Source organism: Lygodium microphyllum, chromosome 8 (assembly GCF_053477565.2).
Source record: "Lygodium microphyllum isolate KBCC chromosome 8, Lygodium_microphyllum_v1.1.10, whole genome shotgun sequence".
NCBI classification, from domain to species: Eukaryota; Viridiplantae; Streptophyta; class Polypodiopsida; order Schizaeales; family Lygodiaceae; genus Lygodium; species Lygodium microphyllum.
Genome location: NC_141142.1, coordinates 99055831 through 99073732, shown reverse-complemented (window position 1 = coordinate 99073732; position 17902 = coordinate 99055831). Strand labels below are relative to the sequence as shown.

The 17902-nt window shown below is 37.0% G+C and overlaps 1 protein-coding gene across 1 annotated transcript; it reads right to left on the bottom strand.

The window, feature by feature from the left end:
* Positions 1-5552: 5552 nt before the first annotated feature.
* LOC148032649 (tropinone reductase homolog At2g29260, chloroplastic-like) lies at positions 5553-11105 on the bottom strand. Its single transcript, XM_087684143.1, has 5 exons — positions 11006-11105; positions 9971-10178; positions 8005-8230; positions 7778-7896; positions 5553-6000 (listed from the first exon to the last, which is right to left on the bottom strand). Exons 1-5 carry the CDS (start codon positions 11089-11091, stop codon positions 5806-5808), a joined length of 834 nt encoding a protein of 277 aa, XP_087540269.1. The 5' UTR covers positions 11092-11105; the 3' UTR covers positions 5553-5805.
* Positions 11106-17902: the final 6797 nt, after the last annotated feature.

Below are 17902 nucleotides of genomic sequence, written 5' to 3'. Positions count from 1 at the left end.
TGCTATGCAATCCATGACTGATACCATGTCATGCGTCATGCATAGTGCATATGATCCTAGTGCACAAACAATATTTTTCCAATCAGCATTTTGTGATGTGCAATTCTAAATGGAATGCACAATCAAATATTTCAAAGATTCAAACCCTCTCAGCCCTTTTTATCTCTTAAGCTCACCCTTTCCCTCTAATGTTTAGGTTATGCTGCGTTGCATAGGTCAAGGGTATTATTTTGTATGTATTTTTCACATAAAATAGAAAAAACATGATTTATAACACATTAAAAAAGTCGATAACTAAAGCCAAACTTCATGCCTCAGCTTTGTTGTACAACCACAACCACGAATCATACTTTTCTAGATTTTAATAACGTGAAAATCCTATTTTTCTCTATTTTTAGCCATTTTCTCTATTTATTTGTATATAAAAATAGATTGTTTTCCGATTTATGACTAGTGACTGATCATGAAAGCTGAAAGATGTTTTGTCTCAGAAATTTATCCCATGCACATCTCTTTTTCCCACCCGAAACCAATAAAACCTTCTTTTTTAGAATAAAAAGACGTTTTTAAAATATAATTTAATTATTACAACTATTTATCATTACAGGTATGTAATTTTTTAATGCACAATCCTCAATCATAGTGCAAACAAGATTCAAACAATTTTTTGTTCCATATGAATTTCATTTAGACCATCAAACATCAACAAGAAGCAAATTTCCTTTGTAAAAATGAGGCATACCGCTTATTTGCGTGTTACGGATTTTTTAATAATTCTTTTGGGTTGTCAACTGACCAACCAGCACCAAATCTTCAATGCTGAATATCTCGTCTCAGCCTCCTCTTGATCTTGGAGTAATGCGGTTCATGCCAGGCAAGCATCCTTCAACCGGTCTTCATTCTTCTTCATGGGCATGAACTGCCCCTTAATAAGGGGAGAGAGAGGGAGGAGAGAGAAAGATTGATTTTCATTCTCTCAACATAGTACATCATTTCTCGATCAGATTTTGGCAATGGATGGAGAAGATTAGATGCAGTGCAGGCCCAAGAGGATTCTCTCTCTCTCTCTCTCTCTCTCTCTCTCTCTCTCTCTCTCTCTCTCTCTCTCTCTCTCTCTCTCTCTCTCTCTCTCTCTCAGATCAAAAATGGCCAATCATTGCCAAAATGGCCAATCATTGCCAAAATGGGAGGCGCCAAAAAAAATGCGTCCCCCCCCCTCCACATCGTTTCATTTTGTAGGCTTTAAGCCCAAGCTTAAGCAAGCTTAAGCTTTTAAACCTAAATTATCTAGTTCATGGCCTTGAGCTTTCACACTTCCAGCAAGTGGTTTTTTCAGTTCTGAGGGGACAAATGATCTCGGAATCAAAATCCATATGGACAGGTGTTTTCGGGGCATCGAAATTTATAAAGCTGGCCTCTATCACTCTCTTCCCGACTTTCAGATCCAGTAGTTGCTTCACAACCTCGAACCTTGCGAGGATTAAATGGGGAATCAAATGGGCTTGGATCGACGAAACGATACTTGCATTGGATTCCTGACGTCGAAATGCATCTAGGAAAACTCCAGCTCGGCCATCCGACACCATTGAATTTTCCATGAAAAATCGCTCTTTGACGTCTCTCGACCACTTTGCTGCTTCAAAAACGGCTTCAAGTGCTTCAAGGAGGGCACAAAGTCGGGTCCTTAAATGTAGCTCTCATTGGCGACTATGGGATAGTGTGACTCAGTCCCCGTTGAATTCCACAAACAAATCTGCATATACACACAACCACAAGGAGCATCAAGCTGATACAAAATAAATACACAACAAAACACATCACATATCTCATCTGACCCCCTGACAAAACCAAGGCATGAAATCCACAGGGAGTAGGCCGAGCAAAATTTGACAAAAATCCTAAAGCTAGTCACAAACCAATTGCTCCAACACAACCAAGCTAAAAAGCATTATCGGAGAGGTAAGGGCCTAAGTGGTGGTCTGAACTACCTACCGAGCTAAGGACAACTCAACTAGGAACTCCTATGATGTGAGGACTCCTAGAGCTTGATCAAGAAATATTTCTTGTTAGCACATTTTTTTTCCTTTTAGCTTCTAATTGTCCATACTTGGGCATGTAAAAAGGAGGGAGTTGAGCGTAGTGACCCAAGGAGGACAGGGCATCGGCCTCAAGTCCTGTCTTGGTACCCAAGAACCTACCAAGCCCTTGCGAGGCAACACTTAATCCTTTTCTAATGCTCACTTTTATTTTCGCTCCAACCTTCTTTTATTTACTTTGCTTTTCAGCTAGTTGCCACCCTAGGAAGATAAGGCATTGGCCCCAAGTCTGACTTGTCCCTAGGAACCTACCAGGCCTTCGCAAGGCGATGAACAACTACTCAAGGATTTTTATTTCTTTTCTTTTCTATTTTTATAGGGGTTAGAACCCCTTTTTACACACCCCTGTATACTCATATATTTTCTATCGGATATTTAGGTTGTTTTCCTTGGTATTAGTTTTAGTAGGCTTCTCTAACTGCCTCACACTAACAAGACCTCTTAGAACAGCCGCCTAGTAGGTCAGTAGAACATGGTCACTAATATTGCCATCTAAAATAGGCAAAATTTGCTAAGGAATCCGCAAATTGATTCCAATAACGTGGAATTAGCTGAAGAGAGACGCTTTCAAATTCATCAAGTAGGGTTATAGTAGTTCGATGATACATACAAAGGATGGGATTTCGGAGTGTATATGTCTCATTGAGTTGATTTAAGATCAAACTTTAAATTCCTGTAATAGTATATTGACTTTCTGCATCAGCAACAACCAAACTTTCTACAAAAACTGTTTGTATTCTTTTTGTACCTACAACATCAAGCTGAATTTTTCTTGTGCCTACAGCAGTAACCGGCATTTTTGCTATTCCTACAGCAACAAGCTAAATTCCCACACTTCATACAGCAGCAAAATGTACTACATCAAGCTAGAAAACAATCAAAAGTGCTACATCAACCTCAAAAATAGCAAATACGACAACCACAAGATGATTACTAGTTTCAAGTACTTGAAAATCACCAGATACAAGTTGTTTTGGATTATCTTATATATTTCCATCTACTTTCAAGCACAAAAAGCCATCCACCTAATGACCCAATTAGTCTTAGTCTATGGACATGTGGACATGATAAGTCATAATAAGAGTAGGCTAAAACCCAAATCACTTCCATTTTAGGGGAACATATTAATGGATGTGCCTTGCTCAACAATGGAGAAAGCTTTGATATAAATTGAACCAAGTTTGGAACTGATTCACCCTAACATCTCCAACAATTTTTGGAGTGGTTTTGTTGAGCTAGTGTTAGATATTTGACCCACTTCCCCTTATACCTTACCTTCTCCTTTAGTAAGCCTTTCAACACAATGACCACTATTCCTTTTGGTAGAAGAGAATAAGAGTTAAAGAGTCAAGCTCAACCTCTATTGGGCATTGTAGGAGTGAGTAGGACAAGAGATATAGTGAAGTTCAAGATATTATTGATGTTCAAGTATGGTTGTTTCTATTACAAATATTATAAGTGAAGATAAGAGTTAAAGGGTCAAGCTCAACCCTATTGGGCATTATAGGAGTGAGTAGGACAAGAGATATAGTGAAGGTCAAGACATTATTGATGTTCAAGTATGGTTATCTATATTAGAGATATCATAAGTAAAAAAAGAAGCATGGGAGATTCTCCAAAAAATGCACACCATTACAACAATGCAGTTGAATGGTAAGCTTATTCAATGATAATCACCCTTCTAACGGAAGTCCTAAAAATATCAAATAATTAAACCAACTAAAATTGGTTTGCTCCAAGTAGACACTTTGTTAGGTTGAACTAGGGTAGTTCATAGACATTTGTAGCATCAACATATCATTTTTATATAATAGGAGGATCACTTTAAGAAGAACACTTTATAATGTGGGATGTTTGCCACCTATCTACGTACCCATTAGAGGAGTACCACCAAAGAAGAACGGCCTTCACCATGGATGATATCAATCTTTTACACTTGGGCATCCCCATTCTTAATGAGAAATTTTGCTTTGTACAATTATTGGGCTTTCCAATCATTTCCAATTACATTATAAGAATCAAAGCACAGCCTCCATTATAAGTCTCAGCTTCCTAAATACACCATCATACCTTGTTACACCCCTCTATTATAGGGATCAAAGCACCACTAACAATGCAAGTAGTGTTGGTGGCACTCATGGGAGAACACGGTCAATCAAAATAGTAACAGCCACTTAGCCCTAACATTGTCCCAACTTGGCCCTAATAGAATCCACTTGCCCCTAATAGAGTCCACCTAGCATTAACATTATATCAACCTTCTTCTTTCTTGCATACTACTCACATGCCTCCAAGTCACAAGAATACTTGTATTCTTTCAAGTAAACAGAGTACTTGCATTCATCCGTCATGGGAATAATTGTATTCCTCCAAGAGTGTTTTCGTATCTTAGAAAATCAAATTAAAAACACTCATTTCCACATGTGTGTACATTTTTTAAATCTTCTAGAATTCAAAAGAATATTTAAAGTTCTTATTAACTTGAGCTTGCTGATCCTTGAAAAATGGTTCTTAATTTGAAACACCGCTATTTAACTAATAATATTGGTTTCCCCAACATAAATCTTGATCTATTCTCCAACATTTTAGAGAAGCATGGGGGTACAATTCGTTATTTTGATCATGCATCCACTTATTCTTTTGAACAAATATAGTAAAACCCTTTTTTAACTCAACATTTGAGAGATGACACAATATTTCTCAATTGTTTATTTTTTTCTTCAAGTATGCCTTGTATTTGTAAATAAATTTGATCTTAGACATTAAAGTATGTTGTGTAAAGAATAATGCTCATGTCAATCTATATAAGCTCATCTTATAATGTGCATCTTTAAGGAAAACTAGTTCAAATGTGGTTCACTAATGGTTTTATTATATAAGGGTGACTATAAGCACATAACATAACCATACAAAACCTTTGGGTGTGAATGGAAAGATCACAAATCATTATTAGGCTAAGTGGACACACTAATAATTAGTGAAGCTTATAAGGCCCTGATAAGTATCATTTTGCACAATGACTACTACACACAGTTATCATGAGAAATTTTAGATGGAGGACTTTGAAGAAAGAATAATGCTTGTTCAATTTTTTATAAGCTCTCTTATAATTTAAACATTTAAAGAAACAAGGGTCACAATTGGTTGACTAATGGTTCCATTGTATATAATAAGTTAAATGATGATTCGAGTGTATAAACCCCCGTCACGACCATGACGTATTGATATAAGAAATTTTGGGTTTGAATGGGAAGATCACAAATTTTTGTTAGGCCTGTTTCATACAATAACCATTAACAATGCTAATACTACCAATTGTAAGTATGATCTTGTGCTAATACACATGCTTAACATAAGAAATTGATAGTTCCACAACATTATGAGCCATATATTTCCTTGAATTTGATGAAACAATTAAGATACTATAGTCATTTGAGGATGCAAAGATTTAAAAATGACATTCTCATTGTCTTTTGATTTATTTTTTCTCTTTGCTCTTACAAAGGTGATCTATCTATGTATCATGTGCTAAATACAAACCTTGAAGAACATCTATGAATACACAATTTTGTTTTTCTCTTAGCTTGTCCTTTAAATAAGTTCTTCACTCTATGTGTGCAAAAATGGCTCTCAAATTGTTGAATCCACAATTCACTCATCATGTTCTAATGCATGAGGTAGAATGGAAATCGATTGATCAAGTGAACTATTAATTCTCGGTAGGAAATAATCCATTCACCAATGCTCCCCCATCAACTACAAAAATCTCACCTGTACAATATGAGGAGCATGGCATACATAAGAAAGCAACCGGTGCTCCAATATCCTTTGGTACACCAACTCTTCCTATTGGTATATTCTTTGAATAGTATTGTTGATCATATTTCTCTTCCATGTTCATGTCCTACGACAAAACATGCATTTTCCTTCAAAATCTTAATAACACTATATTTATAGTTGTGCAAAGACTTAGATTGGTGAACTCTTGGCATGCTATTGCCTTTGAAAACTTAATAGAATGCATGCACTTAATGTCCCATTATGATTTGAAAGTTTTCTCTAAATTGATAAAGCTTTCAACTCAATTTTTATGACTTTGTTGCAAATTTCTTATAGTCCTTATCATTGCTGAAGAGATGTATGATTTCAAAATGAACTCGTTTTTTCATGACTTTATTTCAAATTTCTTATAGTCCTTATTTTGGCTTGGAGAGGTATGCTACTTTGTGGCATCAAAAACATATTTTCTTCAATTCCATGCTACTTTTTGACATTATAATATCCATAAAGTTATGAGAATGAGTCCTTTTAATTAGAGGAAATGTTGCCCTCAAATACTTTTACAACCCATAAATTTACTAACTTTCACCTCAAAAGGTTTTATCTCATCAAGTAAAATCATACTTCTATGAGCTCCATAGAGGATATCTTATGCCCAACATGTATATAGATACATTAAAACCCTCTCCCTTACACAATATATGTTTTGAGCTTTAAATGGTGTTCAGAAGGTTGATAATGTTCTCATATTTAAATGATAACGGCTCATGCAAGGCGAAAGAACTTTCTTTTTCACTTTTTTTCCTTATTGTTTAATTCAAATAATAAAGATTTCTAAAGTAAAAATTATTTGGTAATTGTTTATAAAAGCCATGATAACAAAATACAAGTTAGTGGTTTATTAGCCAAAAACTTGCAAAGAATTTGACCAAATACATTATGGTTCCATCCTAAACTGTATAGATTTAAGTGATTTCTAAGTTTCTAAAGGTGCTTCATGCTAATAAATTCTATAATAATGTTCATTTCCTATTTTTTATTGCTTTATTTATTGTAGCTTTGACTTGAAAGGTAGGTCAAATTGGGAGATAACTTAAATTCAAAATTTCTTAGATGCCTATTCTCAATGCACATCTTCATATTCCTTCAAAGCATATATGAAATAGCTGAAGATTGGAGCCACTTTCATATATGAATAAATATCGAAGGCGATTTTTAAGACTTTTTGAGTTATAGGTGCAAAAACAATGCAAACAAGTGGAATCAAACCATGCGCATCAAACCACAGAAAGTGCAAGTCCATAGTTATGTGCATGCTCTAGTTGGAGTTGGACTATTTTCTTGGTATTTTCTATGAGGTAAAACAGATGTGATTGACATCCATGGGAGGAATTTTCTTGGTATTTTCTATGAGCTAAACCACATGTGATTGACATCCATGGGAGGAATTTGCACCTCCACTGGCCATGTTGTTGTCTCACTCATATAAATTCCTTCTTGTGACTCATTAATATCTTCTTCATATGAGTACTTGGTATATAAGCAAGGAGTAGGCCCTTTGAAGAAATTAGTTATTACATAAAATTTGGTTGTTCATCCACATGACATATTACACTTTATGCTTGCTTGATTAGGAGATCAAATCGTAACTTGAGATGTTTAGAGTACACACATTACAATTTAGGTCTTGCTTGTGTCAATAAAACTATCAGGCCTAATCCTAAACTAAAATCAATGGCTAAGCATTTATTAGATTTCTCTTTTTGAGTTGAACTCAGATGCATCAATTGGCTCTACATACTTTTCTAAAAGCAAGATCTTTGGAGTAAGCCAACAAAATACAGTATAAACAAGGTACGTTTCCACCCATAATACTTTCAATGATAACATAATCAACATACCTCTCCAAGCTTCTTCAAAAGACGCTCGGTCATAACACCACCAGGAGCTACACAATTCACTCGTATGTTATCCTTTGCCCAATCATAAGCAAGACTTTTTGTGAGTTGATGCATTGCACCTAAAAGCATACATAAAATACAATATATTTGAGTGAGGAGGCTTCTCCTACATATGATTATCATATTAAATGTCTCCAAAACAAAACATGGGGTTTTGGTTTACACACCTTTTGTCATGCAATATAAGGTGCTAGGCATGGCTGCAATTGGTGAAAATCCTGCTATCGATGAAATAAAGACCACGCTAGCCTTTTTAGACTCTTTCAATAAGGGATAAGCAAGTTGGCATAGGTGGTAGCCAGACTCTACGTTTGTTGAGACCATGAAAGAAAATTCTTCCTCATTTTGTTCTACAAAAGGCTTCTCAATATCATAAGCACCCACACAGTTTACCTGGAAACAAAGTTCATCAAGTCTTTGAAAACATGTTTGTTTACCTTAATAATTTTTGCAAGTATCGGACAATTAAGTGACTTAATTATAAGCTTGAACAAATGTGAAGTTTCTTATTGAGACCAACTCTAAATATATGGTAAACTAGCAATTCGATTGAGACCATTCTTGGAAAGTAGAGTTACTAAGGCATTTCCACATGTGATTTGACTTAGAGAAGATTAGTTGGGCATTGATATGTTTGGACTTTTGGTGGGCTTTTGGATGTTTGTATAATGACACTCAAGTGTCTAGGCACTCACAAGTATGCTTCCACTTATAGTGCTTCTTAAACTTGTGCATAATGTTTGGCTATATAAACAATAGACTCCATTTTAGTCTCTTCACTTCGATCAAAGCACCTTTCTATGTTGTTGTTCACTTCACTTTCTTATGTTGAATGTTTGAGTGTGATTCTCAATGTTTCTTAAGTTTATTATATGGTCATTGATAGTCAAGCTTCCAACATTGTTATGAAGGTTACAATTACAACTCCCATCCCATCTTATTTGTCAATGTTCAAACTCTTTGGATGTGACACATTCAAGCCTCCAACATTGTTATGAAGGTTACAATTACAACTCCCATCCTATCTTATCTGTCAATGTTCAAACTCTTCTGATGTGACACTCTACATTTCTAAGGTTAAGATAAAGAAATATTTTAAACCTACAACACTTTATTTTTATTATCATGATTATTTGATACCCTATGAATTTCAAGATATTTTTACTTTGTAAAGTCCCAATGCAAGTATCAAGTAGAGACACTCAAATTAATCCTTTGTTAAACATTTAGAGAATAGTGAAGCAATGAAATAGCTTTTACTTGTTGTTCGGTGGCTCACTTGATGGAATTGAGCATCTTCAAAAGCATATTTAGAATATCATGTTCAAATTATACAGATAGTAGATTCAACATGCGTAGTATTTGAGATAGACATCAATAGACACAAGTTGATGCATAAAACCACTTAATTTAAATGATATAGTCATGGGCCTTGCAATGCAACCCTATATGTGCTTCCATTGAATTGAATTATGGTTTGGCTGTTAAGGGAATTAAAGTCCAATTTTGAAACATGATAAAGTCCATGCACATCATGTGTCGAGTAGGCCATGGCATGATATATATTTTTTAAATGACATATATGAATCCATATAAGTACTTCATTCCACATGTTTAGAGTCTTACCATGCTACATGCTTGTGGGGATGTCAATTGTGTGCCCATTCAAGAGACTTGGGAATTAATTTTCTAAGAATGGCTTGAAATTGACATGTTTCTTAAGATTTTTCCTTCATCTGAGGGGAGAAGAGTCACTTTTTGCTTCTAGTAGTGCATGACACACTACGGCCAGCTCTTGAATAATAGGATACGATAATGCAATATAGAATATATTCATGAAAGAGTAACTGATGAGCTCTAAGAATGTATTTAGGATGATAATGGCTTGATTGAGTACTTAGACATGAGATCTTGGATTAACTGCATTGCAATAGATGGCAAATTGAATGATTAACTTGAGCTCATGAGATTGGCCTTACGTTTTGTAGACTAAAAATGGTTAACATGCTAAGATGTTGATCATTTAATATTCTAATATGTTTCCAAATGCATCCAAGCAAATAACATTTCTAGTGCTACAACCTATGGAGTTTAAAATTTCCCTATTGCATTAGCAAGATTATAGCATCTTACTAGTATGTCTAACTTGCCCTCGAATTGTTTTGAAACTCTTTCCATGAGCTCGATCCTAGCTTTCCTAGAGGACACATCACAAATGGAGCCATGCACCCCTAAGCCAGCATCCTTCCACCTTGATAGGCATTCATCAAGAGTTGAGGAAGTGCGACCACAAGTGTATACTTTGGCTCCCAATGCAGCAAGTTCCTCTACAATGCCTTTACTGCAAAAAAAAAGACCAAGTTATTAATGCTCTTCCAAAGGTTGGTTACTAAGAAGTTCAATGAATTTTGAAGGACCTAAACTATATAAAGAAGATTTATGCTTATGAACGATTAATAATCATAGAATGAAGGGCCAAGGAAGTGAAAGATCAACGATTGTGAAAATGCAAAGTCAAGAATGTCAAATATCTATGTTCCTATACATGAAGGGTCGTGATAATGAAAGCTAGAAGGTCAAGACGTGGGAATTTATAGCAAGAACTTTAAAAAGAGGGCCCTTAAGACATGATAATTGCAGGGGCCAATACACATATGCTAAACTTGCAGCATAGAATAGGATTTAGATGTGGTTAATCCATAGGTTCACATGTATATCTCTAGTATAACCAAAAGCACAATGAAAGTAAATAGCAAAGAAATTTGACATTCCTAGAGGTCTCTCACATAGAAAGTGTGTTTGTAATACTGTTGTAGAATGCTACTTTCTTCTGTCTTTAAAAATGACAAAGGAAACTCTGAACTATTAAGAACGGAGTTGTTGATCGGAAAACAAGTGTGCTTGTTGTCCTCCCTATTTCATCAAGGATAAGGCAAGTAGGGGAGAAAGTTGAGAATGCATGGTCTTGTGTAGAATGGAGACTCTTTATGTAAGGAGTCCTTCTCAAGCACACAAGAATGTTCACAGATACCAAACTACTTAGGCTGGGGGCCCGTGGGGGGGGGGGGGGGGGGGGGGGGGGAAGGGTAGAAGAGATGTGAGTTAGGATATTGGGTGGCTTGGCAAAGGGTGTATTAAACGAGTTGTGGGAAGGAAAGGGGCATATACCCAATCCCTCCTGAGCCTCCGGTGACCAAGGCGGTGTAGCCATGGAGGCTCCATCGAGCTAGGAGGCGACTCTTGAGGTCTGCCATGGCGAGAGAGAGAGAGAGAGGGGGGAGCGCTCATCCTCCTTCCTCTTCGCAGCCCCATCTTCTTCTTATGGAGTATAGAGTATCTAGATGGGCATCATAATCGTCGCTCCATCCACATTCTAGGCTTAGTACGACAAATTGCTTTGATGCCAATTCCTAGGGGCTTTTTGTATCCTTACGTCGCCACCCACCCACCCACCCACCATTCTTTTGGAATTAAATAGCCTTACATAATACATTAATTTGCTAGCATTCGTCGTAGGCTTTCCATGTTCCGACAAACCTCGAACCCCATTCTCAATGCCTGCTTCATGGCTTTTCCTCGCTTCTATACTTCAATGACGTCGTTGTAGTCATATCTTAAAAGTTAACCCATGCATACTTCTTGGTTGTCCATGTCTCTTCTATCATACAAAACTCCAATTCTGTCTAGCATTTCAAGGCATGCCTGCCACAAGAGGACAAATCACCACATTTAATGTCTAATAGCGCATATTCCAAGGAACTCATGATCACCACATTTAATGTCTAATAGCGCATATTCCAAGCCGAACAAGGTAGAGTCCTCAGTCTACTATTTAAATTCAAGCAGGAACTTGGAAGCACTTCAAAGAAAAATCTTGTACAACAAACAAGAAAAATCATTAAAAGAGATTCTAGTAATGTTCATGGTTACACCATTAATTAAACAGAACAAGCATTATACCACTTATAAAAGAAGAGAGAAAGCTAAACAATAGAGCTACTTCCTTAAAAGTTGCACACAGGTACCATAACCACACAAACATCATTTCATATTGTAAGCAATAACTTGATGAAGTGATCATGGCAAATGTCCTTCACATAGAGAGAAGTAGAGATAATTAGAGTATGTCATTCCAAGGTGATAAAGAATTGACAAAGAATCTAATCTATCACAAGACATAGCAACCCCCTCACAACCAAGAATTATTGAAGCAAGTAGAGAGGATGCAACTTAGATCTACATGCATGAAGAATACATTGTGCATCCACTATGGTGGTAACCACTTTCCATGTGAATGACCAAAGCCAAGGAACATGAGGGATGTGATGCATCCAACAAAAGAACCCCCCCCCCCCCCCCCCCCCCCCTCTTTCGCCCCCCTCAAAAAAGGTTAATCAAGGTTCTAAAATCCTCTAACGACTTTCCATGTGAATGACCAAACCCTAGGAACATGAGGGCTATAATGCATCCAACAAAAGAAACCCCCTACCCCCCAAAAAAGTCCCCCCTAAAAGAAGGTTAATCAAGGTTCTAAAATCCTCCCCTTGAGGCTTTGATCTAAAAGAGAAATTTAAAACACAAGCAATTTTTAAACTTTTGATCTCCCCTCTCAATTCAGTTGGACCATGTTTTTCTCTTCTTAGTCTCACTCGTCAACACCCCCCTTACTTGATCCCCCCTCACGTACACTCCCTCTCGAGATCTTGGGAGCACCCCTACTCAATTGGAGAGAGGGGGAGGGGGAGGGGGAGGGATAGGGATAGGGATCACATTATATTTCAGCCTCCTTGCCATTCACCCACCATCACCTTAACCGATTGCTTTTCTCTCTCTTTCTTGCTCATATTCCATTTGATTCTAGACCACAAATCTCCACAAAAAAGCATTCACATATGTAAGCATTTCGGTACTAGATTTCAGCTCTCACTCTCACTCTCACTATGACATACACTCTCACTCGCCCTTACAAGTATATATGTTGATATAGATGTATAGCATATTATTGCTATGAATATATTTGTTTTGCATTATCAATTCTGATATAAAGTAAGTATTGTGTAAAACTATATCAATGTAAAGTGTAAATTATCATTAACTTTGCATGTATTTGTGTGTGTGGATATATATAACATATATATTATATCTTATTCCATTTATTTTATGAAGTATAGTTTGCACACATAAGTAGATATGTTTCTTGATATATTTGTATAGGTAATTATATCAATGTAGGCTATACATTGATATATCTTGTCTGTAATATATCTATTTATAATCACACATATACATATGATATCCTTATGCAAAGACATAAATTGACATTTTTTGTATGCTAATGTTGGATGTAGGTACATCTAAAAAGAGAGGTGCATGCATGGGTATGGCTAGCATTTGGGTATGTGTGAAAGCTAACATGAATTTGAAATGCATAAGGTTTTATGATATTAGCAATCATTATGTCTCATGGAATCAATTTTGGAAAAAACACACAAAGAGAGAGAGAGAGAGAGAGAGAGAGAGAGAGAGAGAGAGAGAATGTGTGTGTGTGTGTGTGTGTGTGTGACAATCACACAACAAAAAGTATGAGTTTGCACACATACTAGGTGATTTAAATAACAAGCACAAAAGGGTACGTGCATGCACCATTCTAACTTAAACTTGAATGTATTGTATTAATCTCAAAGATAAATGGGCACATGCATGCACACACATCCATGTAGAAGTGTATGCATACTTTTAACTAGACGTACATTTAATATGTAGGTAGACATAGAGATATAGACACACATACATCCACCCACTTACACATGCACACATAGATGTGCATGTGCACACACACACATGTTTTAGTAGAATATAATATCTATTTGATCTAAAGCATATGCAAGAAAAAGACAAAAGGAATTAGTAAGTATGACTTACTTAAGTTAAAAATCAAAATTAATATTAAATAGAGATATAGGTAGAAAGTGACTCCAAATTTGAGCAACATTTGTCCTTATTTTTGTTCTTACAATGCTATACAGATATTTTACCATTGACATCCTTCATATAACAATGCTAAATTTATCTTTATATCTACAACATGAAAGTGTCTAGAGTCTTGACTATTTTAGTATTGATAAGAAACCTATATATTTCAATGTTTCCATTTCAGATTACATGCAATCAAAATAGATTGTGGATAGTTTGCATAAGCTTAGAGTTGATGGGTTATATAAAGCATGTGAAGCATATTAATTTGGAAAGCAAGAAAGGCATGCATACTCACATGACAAGCATGTATGCAAGAAGCCACTTGAATTAAAGACTACAACATTAAGTGATTGTTAGTATTATGTTTCCTTTATTGATGATTACATCTGCAAAGTATGGATTTTCTTTATGCATGAGAAAAGTGAGATGTTCACTCACTTTAAAGCTTTAAGGCTTTGGTTGAGAAAGAGACAAGGTTGCATAATAAATGTCTAAGGTCAAATGGAAGGGGAGTATATCTCTCTAATGAGTTTTCTAATTTCTTACAAAAAAATGGTATATAGAGATAATATACATGTAGATATACTCCATAGCAAAACGGAGTTGCTAAGCAAAAAAACATGCATATTGCAAAGGTGGCTTGTGTATTGATGTCAAAAAGAAACTTGCCTCATTACTATTGCACTAAAGTAATTGCTACTGTTGTATACATTAATGAACAAGACACCCACTGCTAATGTACATTGCATGAATCTAAAGAGAAGTTTACAGGCAAAAAGTTAATCCTGCCCCGTTTGAAAGTATTTAGATGTATTGCTTATGTGCATATTCTTGATAACTTGCACATTAAATTGGATTGCAAAGTATAAAAATGTGTATTTGTGGGATATTTTATTGAGCAAAAGGGATATAGATATTATAACCCTATTACACGTGAGCTTAGAGCTAGTAGGGATGTTATTTTTAATAAAATGAGTAGGTAGTATAGTAATGTGCAAAATGCATTTGGGATTGATGAGCATTAGAGTGTGGTTGTGCAAAAAACAAGTCAGTAGTAGTCATAGACATTGATTGGGCCATAAGAGTCTCCTAGTCATGAGTCTGTTGATAGAACTTATAATGGTAGATTGAGATCACTGATTACTCCACCAAGTACATCACAGATGTCAATCAAAGATAAAGATAAAGTTGGAGACTCACCTATTATGACAAATATATCATTGGGTTTCTCTCATGTTGATGTTGATTCACATGGCTCTAAGTAGAGCTTGGATGAGGAGTTGGGAATTCCGTCTATTAAAACACCTCGTGTGTAGAAGGCACGAGAGGATGCTAAAGCACTTAGTAGCGATGCAACCCCACATAGGTCAAGTAGAGTAAGAAAGCCAACAGAGTGATTGACATATGATAGCTATATAGCTCATCACTATACATACATGGCTAAGATTGTGCAGGATGTGGAATCCATTTGTTTTGAGAATATAGTGATTAATGAGTATTGAATTATGCCATGGATGAAGAAATGAATACACTTACATTAAGGCCAAAAATGTTTTAAAAACGACACTTGTAAAAAAATGATTAAGTCACTAACTAGTCGAGGTTTTAAAAGAATGAACCCTCCAAATTTGACCATTCAAATATGATTAATGAGAGAATATATTATTCATTTAAGAGGTCATCCATTAAATGCCTAAGGATGTTAATTCATGTTAAGGGTCACTTTTCGGCCATTATTCTTTCTTTTTGAATAGTTAAATATTATACTATCACATTTCCCACCAAAATCACGCTTCTTTTTTTGTCTATATTCATTTGAACCATCATTCTCTCCTCTTCTCTTTGTTTCTTAGTGTAATGAAGGAGACCTAGCTTGCCTAACTAAGGGAGAGAAGAGAGAGAAAGATTGCAAGAGAAGAAGAAGAGGAGAGAGAAAGATAGGAAGAAGAGAGAGAGAGAGAGAGAGAGGAAGAAGGAGAAGCCACGAGAGCTAAAGAGAGGCGGAAGAGAGATTTCTTGATAATTCCGTGATACCTAAGGAAACCCTCTTACACCTTTTATACCGTCAGTGTGATTGGTATTTTCCCGTATGCCCAGTTCATTACAAACCATCCCATCTCATGAAGTTTTTGTCCTTAAAAAAAAGAAAGGAATAGGGAGGGGAGGCTACAAAGTACTACTCTACGCGTGATACAAGGGCAATAAGCAAGGGCGTCCATGGCATGAAAACAAGGCCCTGGATAGAGTGGACAGTGTGCGGTCCAAGATGGGTCTGTTGTAGGAAGTCAACCATAACTTTGGGTAGAAGACTCCGAATGGGATGAGTGAGGTGTCATTGCAGAGCCCACAAGATATACTTTTAGCGCGTGTGGGTAAGGTGGTTTGAAAATAATTCAGGACCAAAATTGTTCCCAAACAGATGGTTGTCTAGAAGCAGACGAGTTTGTTGTCCAAGACAGGATTGCTGTAGGAGAATAGCCATAACTTCACATAGGAAACTCTGATCTGGACAAGTGAGGTGTCGTTGTAGAGCCCTTAAGGTGTACTTTCAACCCGTGTAGGTAAGGTGGGGCTGAGAATAGTTCAGGACCAAAACTGGTGCAAAACATATAACTGTCCCAGTAGTAGGCTATAGTCCAAACACAAACAAGGGCCAAATGTAGTCAAGATCCATCCAATGCAGCCTCCTTGAGGTGGGAAACTCATCCAAAATAGAGGCCGGGCACCAAGAAGCTTCCTCTAGAGGTAGGCCTTGCCATTTGATCAAGTACTCATGAATGGACCGAGTACGAAGTTGCTTTTCACCTTGTCCTGTGACCGTGTCAGACACATACTGAATAAGGCCCTCTTCATCCATGGGGGTCAGTTCCTCCACATAATCTTTGGGAGTGCCTATGAATGGCTTCAATCGGCTCACATGGAATACATTATGCATCAGTGTCAGGGGGGAGTTGGAGGTGGTAGGCCAAGTCTCAGACTTTCTTAAGGATTGTGTAGGGCCCGTAATGATGTGCCAACTTGTTACAAGAGCCATCTTTAAGTGTAGCATAACGGGACTTGGGGACCTTGAGGAGTACAAATTCACCTTCTTGAAGTCAAGAGGGCACCTCTTTACATCTGCTTGGAGCTTCATGTGCTCTTGAGCCTTTTTAAGATTGACCTTGCATTGCTGAAGCAATGCTTGCATGTTGTCCAACTTTTCTTTCCCAAGGGGTTAAGCTTCTCACTGAAGACCACGATGGGGAGGGGCACCTGATAACCATACAATGCCTCAAAGGGGGATACTCCAATACTCAAATGAGTGGAGTTGTTGTAAGCAAACTCAGCAAAATGCAGCCACATATCCCAAGCATTATGCACATCATGACAAAAATGTCTCAAGTAGGTCTCAAGCCACTTGTTAACCCGCTCTATCTGCCTGTCCGCTTAGGGATGATAGGCTATAGATGGAGCTAGTTTGGTCCCCATGGAGCTGAAAACTGTTTGCCAAAATTGACTCATAAATTTGGTATCCCGGTCATGCATTATGACATGTGGCAATCCATGCAACCTAAATACATGCTCCATAAATTGAGTGGCAACTTGAGATGCTGTAAACTGAGATTTTGTAAGTATGAAATGGGCTGCTTTAGTAAGGCGATCAACTACCACATAGATGGTGTTTCAGCCCTTCTTGGTTGTAGGCAAGCCGGTGATGAAGTCCATGGTAATGTGGGTCCATTTGCCCTCGGGGGTATAGGTAAAGGCTACAGTAATCCACCCGGTTTAAGAGTGGTGCTATCCTTATTATGTCGGCAAGGCATACATTTAGACACCAAGTCTTTAACATCTCGCCATAGGCCTTGTCCACTAGCATCACACTAAATGGTAAATTCTTTCAAGAAGTCAGGACACACAAGAATGGGGGCTGAGGTAAGCAATTCCTTCAGCTGCTGAAAATTGCGTTTAGCCAAGGCATCCCAAAAGAAGGCTTCTTTTTTCAACCTATTAGTCAATGGTGCTGCAATTGTAGCATAATGGCAGATAAATCTTTGATAAAAGGAGGAGAGACCAAGAAAACCATGCAATGAGGTGGTGTTAGTGGGGGTG